The sequence below is a fragment of the Crocodylus porosus genome, unplaced genomic scaffold, assembly GCF_001723895.1.
Source record: "Crocodylus porosus isolate Cpor-Errol unplaced genomic scaffold, CroPor_comp1, whole genome shotgun sequence".
Lineage (NCBI taxonomy): Eukaryota > Metazoa > Chordata > Crocodylia > Crocodylidae > Crocodylus > Crocodylus porosus.
The window spans coordinates 9,727,288-9,739,488 of NW_017728916.1; the positions used below are offsets into that span (position 1 = coordinate 9,727,288).

Below are 12,201 nucleotides of genomic sequence, written 5' to 3' on the forward strand. Positions count from 1 at the left end.
AATTCGGCATGTTCTTGAACAATGGTGCATGGCACTTGTTTAGGAACTCACAGGACTGAGCTGCCTCTCCTGGGCCATTGAACCCAGTCTCCTAACTGGTTTAGTTCTGCATTTGGAGGATTTTCTTTGAGAAATAAAAGTTCTCCCCCCTGTACAAGTCAAACTGCAAGAAGTGGAGCAAACAGCCAACAGAATGGCAAAGGCACTGTGTTCAGACAGTGCATTTTTTGGTTTGGATTAGCATCATTTTGCAATAGGAAACTCATTCGCAGCTGCTGGGCCTTTACTGTGAAGGATGCCAAAGACTTATTATGCAGCACTTCACTATATTGCAGGCTTCTTGTTAGAGTCAAACCGCATTTGTCAGCATTTAACAGAGAAGTAGTTAATACTGGGATGAAGTGCTTGATTGTGGATTTTCTGCTGACCTTCCGAATTCCCAACCACCAGTGGCAAGTTTTTTGTATAACTGCCACACACAACATTTCTTTTAATAGATTTTCATAGACATCAGGGCTGTAAGGGACCTCATAAGATCATCAGGTCCAGCCCCAATTCATTTCTCTCCATGAAGCTACTCTCAAATCACTTTACGCAGTACAACTCAAAGGAATCCACAATAAGTCTCACCCCGTACCAGACATTACAGGAGACAAGTTGGAACAAATTACTGTGAAGAGAGTAAAAATAAGAACACAGCCAGCAGAACGGAGAACATAGAGCCCGAACAGCAGGTATATGTCAGCTCATTGCAAGGCCTGAAGGGGAAATTGGCTTCCTTGTGCCTGTAATGTCTGCTTTCCACCTGGTGCTTCCGCACTAGCCTGCAGTGTAGGAATGGGTGTGTACTGTTTGCATTTCTGAGCCGAGGCTGCCAACAGCACAAGTTTCATATTTAAGAGGGCCTAAGAGGCAGAAAAGACTTCTCTTACCGAGGCCTTGATACCGTGTCTGTCCTTGCAGGAATCTCTCTTCTCAGTCTGTTATCCCCCTGGGGTTCTCACAAAACCCAAAGACCTCACTGCTGCAGATCCTGGCTGCTTTTAAAATATGACGGTCAAATCCTTTCCAAGGGCTCCAGCAGAGAAGGCAGGGAACAAGTAGGAAGACCAACAGAACCCAAATGTAGGAGGGGGTTCAAGAAAGTGACTTTCCCTAGATCTTTTAGACCAATTTAACAGCACATTACCCAGACCCTGGGCTTCTAAGGTAGGGCACCAAAGGAAAGGTCATTACTTGGTTCTGTTCACCGAACAAAGTACTTTTGTCTTGGGCGCTTTGGTTAAAGCATGTGAGGACTGCTTAGGCTGCTGATCAGACAAACCAGCTCTTATGCAATTCCTATAAAAGGTGAATGGCAAAGCAAATCAAGACAAAAAGCCTCAAGGTTTCCCCCGTGCACTTCTGGATGGTAGGCCTGCTTCTTTCTTGCTTCGTTTGAGGGCTTTGCTAATTTTTGATGGACCTGGATAGAGGCATTGCAACTGCAGATCAAGGGAGAGAGATAAGTTTTATATTCTTATGGGTATATTCTTCAGGAATAAGAGGAAAAGTAAAGACTGTGTTTAAAAAAAAAAAGGCTGCTTTATGAAGCAATGGGCAATTCTGGGCAAATTATGTTGTTTTTCGGTTTAAGGGAAAACTTGACAGTAAAAATGACTGTGACACTTTTCGGAAATAGGACAGGCCCATAATTTTCCAACTTGCCTTTGAAAATAAATCAGATTGGATACCAGAAGATGACTGAATTGAATGCGTGTCCCTAAGGACTGTATGTTTCAAAAGGGAAGCCAACCCAGTCAAACCAATGACCAACGCATGCATAGAAAAGCAAGAGAAATGTTTCTGCTGTGGTTGCCAGAATAGGCTATAGCTGTTAAATTATGCTCAGTTAAACTTTTCATTGTGTTTTCAAGTATTATATCAGAGCATTACAAGGCAGCTGTAGTGGATTAGTAAAGCTAGGAGCATGCACACAGTCTTTTTAGAGCTCACAGATTTAGCTGGGTCTCTGCAAAGGGCTGTCATATGAAGCCTTTGTAATAAAGGAAGTTATTTTTTTGTATCTCCTATAAACCAATTATCAGTGATCGTAAGGCTTTCCAAGTGTTTCTCAACCTCTTCCATAGAAAGAGGTAGAAAGCAAATGCAAGGGAGGTCACCTTCAAGTGTTATATGCCAACACAATGGACAGCTCTGCTTTTGCAAATCCCTCAGTGAAAACACAACTAGAGAAAAAAAGTTAGGCCATTTGTTCTCTACATTGCTGTGCTGGGAAGTTTCCATAAGTGCTGCTGATTGCCAAAATGATCCAAATTACTTTCCATGTCTTAGGAGACAATGACAATGTTTAAGAAACCCTGCTTTATGGAGAGGACTGTATTCTTGTACACTCAACATATCAGGACGGCATCCCTGTCACAGCTAGAAAGATATCCCAGTTATCCCATTCTTTATACCAGGACACCCACAGGGGAGTAGGGAGGGTCCTGCTTCCTGCACCTGCCCCTGGAGGCAGTGTGGTGGGCAGGAACAACTGGGGGCTTGTGACTTTTGTGTCAGACTCCCTTGGGATCCCACCAGAGACCACCCTTAACCAGCAAGAACTGATTGTTAAAAGGTACAAGGCACCCCTCCCATCTAGCAGCCAAGGCTGTTGCCCCTGTCGGCCCACATCTATGTAAAAGGTACTCCTCCCTTAATTCTCATCAGCAAAAGTCAAAATTGCAGTTCAAAAGGTTAGTGGTTAATGTAAAACAACAGCAAAAAGGGCACTTGGAAATCAATACCCGTTCCACCTTCATCCGTTGTCTGCGTCTCTGCAGAAGAAGAAGGTTTGTGAGCCTAAGTGCAAGGCTGGTTTGTGCTTAATATACACTTAACAGGAAAATGGGAAGTTAGAGATAATTAAGACAATTATTATTTCAAAAGAGTTCCATTTCTAGTATTTCTCAGTATGCTGATAAAAAAGATCATTATTACAACCATTGCAACCACAAACAGAGTTTGATTCTGGGATTTCTTAATTCTTGTACAGTTACTTTTAGGACTTGTTGGATCTGCCAACACTGCTTTTCTTACAACTTCTCTCTCTCCAGCTAGAAAATGAGTCATGATTTACAGCTGATTACAGCAAGTTGTTTCCTCCTAAGATGCATGTGTTGTGTCAGAGTTGATGGTAGTTTTATGAAGAGTTAGATGATACAGGAGGGTTTAGATAAGGATGATCCTGCTTCAGGCAGGGGACTAGACTAGATGACCTTTGGAGGTCCCATCCAGCCTGATTTCTCTATGACTCCTACAACGAGAGCGAGGGTCTGTCAGACACTGTGAGGCACTGTGAAGACATCCTTGCAATTCCCTTTTTCTCTAATTCATACCGATCTTGGCCTGTTCGAATTTGGGGCATCTGACAGACAAGAGCGGCTAATTGTGTCAAATTGTATGATGGTTTAAGAGAAATCGGTTTGACAGCACACACCATTTAAAATGGGTAACCAGAACTGGGACAAAACATGGTCACCCCCGTGGAAAAGCCTGGGCATTAACCACTGTACCACCTTACCTGCTTAAATAAAGAGTAAAAGGTAAGTATCTTCAGTACACCCTTTTCTAGCACTGACAGCAAGTCTGGGGAAGGCCGCATTTTCAAGGCATTTTATATGCAATTGCCAAGTTGCAGACTAACAGAGCAGCAGGAATCAGAGACATACTAAAGATACCATTATAAAAGTATTGCCTTTTCTCTGAGGTATTTCATATGTGGCAAGTTAAAACAGTTCACTTTTTCATCTCGCTAGAAAGAGAACACACTTACCAGTCTTGCTGTCCGAATCTGTCACAGACCCTCCCCACGACCACCGCTTCTGCCGTGTTTCCAGACGTTGGCTCCGCTCCAGAGTACGATGCACAACTGCTTCATAGTGTTCCTATTACCAAACAACATCTCTGTAAAGCTGGGTAACCATAATTACTAGAGACAACCACATAAGCTCACAACAAGGTACAAAGTGTAGATGCCTGGCACCACCCAACCGTAACCTGATTTATAACAAAGTGAACATGGAAGAATACTGCAGACAGATCAACAATCATTTTAATACGATGCACAACAAAAAACAACATAACGTGCCTCCAAATTACGCTAACGGAGGACACGTATCATAGGGTACCACATTTGGTGGATTAACAAATCTGTTGCTGCTGCTCTAGCTTTTTTGCTATTTTCTGCTCCCAATACTTTCTGAACAGGCCCTTTATTTATTTATTTATTTATTAACTTTTAAAAGCAGGAACACACTGTACTGGGACCAAGTTTCAGCGCTTGCACCTTAAAAGGGCATATGATAAAGAATTGGCTGTAATCCCCAAGTATCAATTCAGATTTACAACATGGAACAGCAAGATTCAATCACTAGAGTCTTGATTATCAGGGATTTGAGTGCAGTGGGGATAAAAGACTGTAAAATATCAAGTATTTGAACTGCTGCAATTCTAGACTTCGAAGTTCTTTAAAGAGCTGTTTTCCATCAAATACCAGGAACCCATGACAGTCATATTTGTAGAGCGCTGCACAAACTTCAGATTTCTAATAAGGAATTTGCTCAGGTCTAACAAGAGCCCCAGAAACAAGTAAGCAGCTCATCCTTCACTTAGAAACTTGCTGCAAATTAAGTGGATTGTGAATCACTTGTATGTGAGTGATCCAAGCTCTGCTGTAATCACGCACAACTGAGAGGCTGTCAGGGAACAGGACGATTTACTGGAAGAGCTACACTTGTGCTCCTTCGGTGTTGATCACAGGTGTGCTATGGTAAGATACCAAGGGACCAGTTACCCAAACAATGCTCTTCCTTGAGGACACAAGGCTTCCACTCTCCCTTAACACCAATTTGGTAACATCACAGACTAGGTCTCTGGATAGATGTTTTGCTTAAGAGAAGGTGAACATGGAAGGAAAAGTGCAGCGGGAGGGTGGAAAATTCTCTATGAAGATTCTGTGCCTTGATTACCAACTATTACTACTTAACATTTAATCTACCCCTGGTCCTGTTTACTTCATTAGTTATAATTCATGAGAGCAGACACCCAAGGTGTCAGTCACCAACATAACTGGGCTTAGATCTGTAGCTTGCACTTCCATGAGTTCTTCTTTATTTGTACTGCAGCTGCACCTAGACATTCCCAACCTGGGATCAGGCACCACTGAACGGACATAATAAAGACATTCTTGCCCCCAAAAGATAAACACACATTACTTACTAAATACCAAATGGTGCCCCAAAACATTTTATATACCTATTAACAATCCAAGTCTGAATTACTGTCACTCAAACATTTTGAACTCCACTTCTTCACATCAACAAGGTTTTGATATGTCTCAGGCAAGAGAAGACTTCACGTCTTCTTACTATGGCAATTCTGTTTCTAAGTTGTCTTCAGAGGCAACTAGCCAGAAGCAAACTGACTGAAGCACGAAGAAAAAAATATGGATGACTGTGTATTTTATCACCGTTTTATTTGGTAAAATTTGGGAGTGGAAGGAGAGATCTTAAATATAAAACACTTTCTAAAATTAAATATTTCTTGATTGTATTTCTGAACTCTCAGGTTCTGCCTTCACATCCTATTTGAAGGCCGGTTTAATGGGTCAGATGCAACCCATTACGCAGAGCTAGAAGACACTGTGCCAACCCTTAGACTCTATGGGTGCCTATACATGTGCAGAGCGGTTGCACCGATGTGCTGTAATTACAGTGCGTCATACCAGATTCAATTAATTGAGTCTGCTGGAGCATGGCGATTACTGCACTCTAGCACACTCCAGTATCATGTGCACCTGCATGCTGAAAAATGGCAATAGCAGCAATTTAACTAAAGCTCGTACAATGAGATTTAGTTAAAGCGCCCCTGCTGCCATTTTTCAGTGCGAGGACACTGATACACATGATGCTCCAGGTGCTTTAGAGTGGCTTTCAGAGATACTCTTATTAAAGACCCCCTTTTCCCCCCACTCCCAGAGCACATGTCTAAATGCCCTATGGGTATAGTTGTGTGCATCAGATCCACTTTTAGGGACAGGATCTCAAAGTTCAGGTTGGCATGAGTCTGCAGCTGATGCTATGATTCATTTCTCTGTTCAAATAAATGGTTTCACCCAGCAGCCACTGCTGCAGCTCTCTGCCTTGAGGTTTCTCTAGACAAAAAAGCATTAAGCTGAAAAGGGCTCTTGTACTCCGAGAGCCGCAGTCATATTACACTTGCAATTCCATTCTCGGCCAAGCATTTACTGTGCAGAACAAATACTTCTGCTCGTTTTTCAGCAGCCTAAATTATTGCACATGGTTTTCACGGCCAAGCTGAAAACACCTGGGATCCAATCTCAGCTAATGAGCATAACGCTATGCAAATAAGAAGGCTTCAGACAAGATGAGCCCAAGGAGCATTGGCCAAGGAAAATGGCATAAAACACATCCACAGACAGGACCAGGGAGCTCCTAAAAGTGCAGAAGGGCCAGGAAAGGTCAAGAGGAGGGTGAACTAGTTAGTAGAAATGTAGTCTGCAGTTAGCAGCACAGAGACAGCACCATGAGCAGCGATATAAGAGAACTGAGGCAACATGAGCCAGCCAGCCCTCAGTGGAAAACACAACGGGTCAGGAAGTGGCACTGAGGAAGGTTAAACATAAAACCAGTCATCCATGTTGGTTGGCAGAAGAACAACAAAACATGTCAACAACTGAAAAATTAAAATCTTAAGGGATCTTTTCTTGCTCTTGGTGTTAAAAATTACAGGAAGCAAATCAAGATAACCCGCTAAAGCTCGAAACAAAACAAGAAACACAGATGCATCCCCCTTCAGTGGAATAAAAGACATATGTAAGTAACAGAGCACTATACTAGCAGGGAAGGAAAACACATTTACACCCCAAAACAGTAAGGATTCCAACTCCAATGACTTACAAAAGAACACCGGGCTGAGCAATGCCCTTACACTATTCAGAGGTAACTTATTTCCTGGTAAAGAAATCATGCAGGCAGCTCTGACTATTACACAGCAGCCAGGAACAGTACCTTTTCCTCCTCGATTTTTTGTTTCCTTTTTTCTTCTACTGCTGCTCTCCTTTGCTCTTCTTTCTGTTTCTGTTCTTTCAGCTTCCTCTGCTTTTCTTCCATCTGCTTTTCATACTGCAGTTTTGCTTTTCTCTCCTTCTCAAGGATCTGTGTCTCTTTGGCAGCTGTTTAAAAAAAAAAAAAAAATTTACAAAAAAAAATTAAAGCAAAGTTCAAGAGTATGCCTGAAGAGTGTGATATGCAAGTAGCCAACAGATTTGTTCACCTCTGAGAAGGAAGTCTCCCCAATACAGACATCTAAAAAGGATTCTAATATTATCTGGTAACAAATACATCTCCACCAATGGACTCTGCGCATGACCTTATATACTGCCTTTGATTTTGTCTCTGGTACTGGGAAGAAATTGGAATATTTTCTGAAGTCTGGCACTTGACAGATCCCCAAGTAAGCTTCTTAGGCTAGAGAACATGTCTTCTTCTGTGCATATGTGTAATCATAATATTAAAGCCACTGGTGGCAGGGGGGGTGTGAACATCACAGAGGGGACTTAACAGCATGGGGGTTTCTCACTCATGCTTTATGTTACATTACAAAATACATGTCACTGATTGAGTTATTGTGATAACTGCTGTGTCTTTCTGCCGAGTTATGCATAGTTCCTCAAAAAGTCACTATCCTCCACAACTTGCTCTTGGAGACAACTGCAGAGAGAGTTTAAAAAGCAAGCCAGAAGCACCAAGAATAACGAGCCAGCAGTTGAACGTATTGGCAGAGATGGTGCCTGAGCCTTGTAGGAAGAAATGAACTGAGAAGATAAGTCACTGCACATGCAAGAAAAGAGTCTCAAATTTGTGCCATACAGATGCACAATGCATGCTGACATGATCTCCACTGGCCAAGACTCCCAACTCGGAGGCAGTTTATTATTAATAATGCCTCAGTCCAACAGTAGTTTCTGCTTCCTCGAATGCTGAAAAGAGGCGATGCTCAAACGCAATCAAGCAGCTGAGCTGCTCAAATGTTCTGGGTCTTTAGTAATATTGCTGGATCAGCACAGTCCACACAACATAACATTTATCTAGATCAGAGCCATCAATCTTTGGGCTTGCCTTGGGCTCTTGCCTGGCCACTGCTCCCACTCTCCTCCCATCCCAGCTGCTTCTGCTCTGGTAGCCAGGAGGGGGCTGGAGTGCCTGAGCTGTACACATGGCCAAGAAAGGAGCCAAGTTGCCAGGTGGGTGGTACATATAGCTTGGGGGAGAAGGAGGGCTGTGCATGTGGTAGGGTGGGTGGTGCTGGGCACCCTGCATGGCAGAAGGGAGCTGGCAGGGGGTGAGACACCTGCCCAGTGTGTGGCCTCTGGATCTGTAGCCGCCATGGCATCTGCCCCTGGCTCTGTGGCCCTGATGGCACGCAGCCCCTGGTTGCGCAGAAGTTGGCAGCCCTGGTCTGTCTTAACATTTTTCTCAAGATCTCATGCTTACCTGCATGACACCAGTTGTGGTCACAAGAGGACACAAGGGACTGCACAGGTTGGCTCTCGACACACTGCTACCTGTCTTACATCCCAAAAAGCCAGGAAAGCAGCAGCTCTGAGCATGTGCTAGCATATACATGTTTAAGGAGACGTGATGAAAGAGCTATGCGACACTTGTAGTACCTTGTATACAACTCTCATAGTGGAAGCATCAATGCATTTCATTGTATAGGTTGTTGAATGTGAATATACCATTTTGTTTCTCTCGCTCTTCTCTGCGCTCCCTCGCTAGTCTTTGTCTTTCTTCTGTTCTCAGAGTGGAACCGTCTATCACTGTCAAAAAGGGATACGCAATTGTCAGCTGTTTGCAACACTGATGGTTAAAAAAGAAAGAACATGAGCAGCCATTTCAGCTAGTTTCAAACAGACTATCGAAAGTATTACTGCGTGCTTTCCTCCCCAATTGGACTGTGTACCCCATACAGGTGACAAGAGGTAGCTAACCGCTTTTCTCACAAAAGCTGCACATGCTCTGGAAACTCTCTGCCTTCCCCTTCAATAACCAATCCAGCATCCTTAAAAGAACTGGAAATAGCAGCTTTAGGATTACCTGGCCCAAGGAATTCAGTCCACTCAAAGCCTGAACACAGATTTAACATTATGTTTCCAACGTGGCCAGAGCCATGATAGATTCCTGAGAGATGTAAAAAATGAAGCTGTTTTTGGCTCCAGGGGTCACCATGGGAACAGATCACTGAAGTATCGTTATTAGAAATCCAGATATCAAGTCTTTGCAGATAGTAGGCAAAACCTTCATTTATACCTAGAAGTGACCCGATGTTCGAGCAGATACTCAACTACGTCCTCTTCTTTTGGAGAGGTCAGAACTTAAGTTCCTTGAATGAGATTCTAACTATTCCAGCTAACTCTCTCTTGTGTGTCCAGACCCTCAATGAGCCATACCACTTTTACACTAGTATAATCAACCCTTGCACAGGTGGTAAGAAAAGGAACAGATTTGACACACATCCCTTTGCTAGTATGACTACACCAGGTTGAATTTCAAGGTGAAGTGCTCCAAGAGCAGCCCCCTGCAAGCAGATATCCTGGGGCAGAGGCACATCTGTCCACCCTCAAGCCTACTCTAACCTTTGCAAGTCCAAGAAACCAGGGCAAGTTGCACAGGTATAAATGTATTCTGTGGCCAAACCCCAATGACTCAAGATCAACAACAGGCAAAGAGTATACCTGGTTTAGTTGCTGTCTTTATGTTTATCGAGGTCTGGACTGGAACAGGGCTAACGCCGCTTTGGCTTCTTCTTTCGTCCGCTATTGCTTGAGCTGCAGCAACTGTAAGGAAAAAAACAAACAGTTTCATTTGAAGGAGCTGCTGCATATTAAAAAAAAAAAAAAATAAAAAAAAAAATACAGCAAATGCTCAGGAATCAAGGATGCATATATAGTCAGCATGCAAAGCTTTATATTAAGCTGGTTCTCTCAGGCCCACTTCATAGAGAAGCACAGAGAAGTGGCGCTGGAAGGGACCTCCAGAAGTCATCTAGTCCAATCTCTCCCTGCCTGAGGCAGGATCAGCTCTATCCCAGCTGTCCCACAGAAACCACAATCTATTAAACTCTACATAAGACTACCATGAACCCTGACACAACACAGACCTAACACTTCTTAGATACTCATATGCTCCTTAGAATTGCAATGCCTGTCTATAGTCCATTATAAAATCCACATCAAATGAGATCACGAAGAAGCGCATGTGAAGTCAAGCCTCATGCAGCTCTACTCTTACAGGCCAGAGGTCCCAAACGACTAAGTTTTTTTTTTGGTACACATAGAAAAGCAGGATTCAGTGGTTTCAAAAGGGGTCTAATATGTTAAATAGCTTAAGAGTGCACTAGTGGTTTAGCGTAGCAATTGTTTCAAATGCTAAAAACACCAAAGCCCCTTCTATTCCCCTTACAAAAAAAAAAAAAATTCAGAAGTGTGTTTCTTTTTGAAGGCGGGGAAATACAGACAAGCTATTAGCACTCGACAACCCTGAAGTTGTGAAAGTGTTTCTAGACATTTTTTGTTATTCTTTCTTTAGGTAAATTGAGTAGGAAGCAGGTGAGCAGCAGGCGTTAAAATAATGAATGTTTATTAAATATTTAGAGATGTACGTTTTCAGAATTAACCGAGATCCCCGTGCCCAAATCCTACGGCCAGAGCACGCCTAAAGGCCTCATTGATTCCAATAGTGTCCATGCAGGTACACAGACTAATTGCAGGGCCAGGCCTTCGATTTACACCAGCAGAAAGATTTATTGTATTCAGGTTTGTTTCCACCTGTGTGTGCACATTCCTTGCATCTTTCTGTCAACTCCCATTTGAACTTAATCATCCTGCTCCCCCAGCTGGACTGAAAGTCCTGGTCAGTGGAAGTGGTGTTAGGAGAATTATACAGGATCAAGACAGTATAGTACTCCTATCTAAATAATTAAATAGAAAAGCTTTCTTTCAACACTGAGGAGCACAACACTCCTAGCTTCCCCTCCCGACAGCGAGGACCACAAGGAAAGGACAAGGAAAACCATCTGGATTTTTTAGGAACCAGAAACGCCCCCTCTATACACCCTTCCAAGACAGTACTGACTCAAGCATGCAAGAACTGAAATGACTAAACTCTTGGCAAATGAGATTTGTTTTACACAGCAAAGTTATTTTAACAAACTGACTGATACCTTAGAGTGAAAAATGAATTATTACATTTATTTAAACACAACTAAAGAGAAGGCTTTGTCAGAGATCTAAGACTTGCCTTTAACTGGGAACTGCTGAATGCAGAGGAGGAAGGAAGAACATTTCTCATCGCCATGTATTACCATGACAACTAGTTCTGTCATGGTAATAATCCTCCCTAAGGCTGCACCCAAGAACAATCACCTCAAAGTGCTTAATCCCATGTGATGCCAATGATAAATACCGATTACAATACTTATTCAGCAACTCTAAATTGTCACCCGCAGCTGTTGCAATGTCTTGCATTAATTCCTCATTACAGCACCAAACAGAAGTCTTCTTACATCTTTCAGGCTCTTTTTATACTAATGAGGGATATCAGGGAGCACAACATAATCTCACCGATTCATAAAACCCAGCACGTAGCAATTGAGAACCCACACGGTTAAAAAAATAAAAATAAATAAAACACCCTAATTTTGTACGTCGTGGCACTTGGCCTGCCAGCAAAATATTAATTCAGCTGAGTGCAACAACTAGAGACTGAGCTGTTTAGACATATGCGCTGAACACGGCAAAACAGGAAAGAAGTTGCAAGACAAAGCACAGAGTACAGCAGGCATCCGACTATGGGTGCGGATGCAACACCTCTGTAGCGGGGACAGCTTCAGCGATCGTTTAAAGAATCAATGGGAACATCATGAGCAATCATAATACACAGGGTAAGAATAAAGCTGAAAGCTGCTTTGATAAAGAAGCCAGGGTACAGCCTCTCCTTTTGCAGCAAGGACGGTAACTATGGTGAGAGAGATGAGCTCTTGCAGCAGAGACACCCAGGGAATTCAAGGCAGCATCAGGTGGGAAAGAGTCCCTCCTGCTTCAGACCCGGCACAACCAGGCTGAACATTTTTGACATA

The 12,201-nt window shown here is 42.9% G+C and overlaps 1 protein-coding gene across 9 annotated transcripts in view; it reads right to left on the reverse strand.

Annotated features, from left to right (window-relative positions):
• The window catches only part of MAP7D3 (MAP7 domain containing 3), a 31,583-nt gene extending 21,639 nt beyond the window's left edge, over positions 1–9,944 (reverse strand). For 8 of the 9 annotated variants that reach the window (XM_019536420.1, XM_019536419.1, XM_019536418.1 and 5 more), the window contains exons 1-5: positions 9,800–9,944; positions 8,804–8,884; positions 7,074–7,237; positions 3,818–3,929; positions 2,790–2,819 (exon numbers count right to left, since the gene is read on the reverse strand). In XM_019536420.1, coding sequence (XP_019391965.1) covers positions 2,790–2,819; positions 3,818–3,929; positions 7,074–7,237; positions 8,804–8,884; positions 9,800–9,929 — 517 coding nt within the window. In that variant the 5' untranslated portion in view covers positions 9,930–9,944. The remainder of the gene's footprint in view (positions 1–2,789; positions 2,820–3,817; positions 3,930–7,073; positions 7,238–8,803; positions 8,885–9,799) is intronic. The other variant, XM_019536414.1, reaches the window with a different exon arrangement.
• Between the last annotated feature and the right edge of the window lie 2,257 nt (positions 9,945–12,201).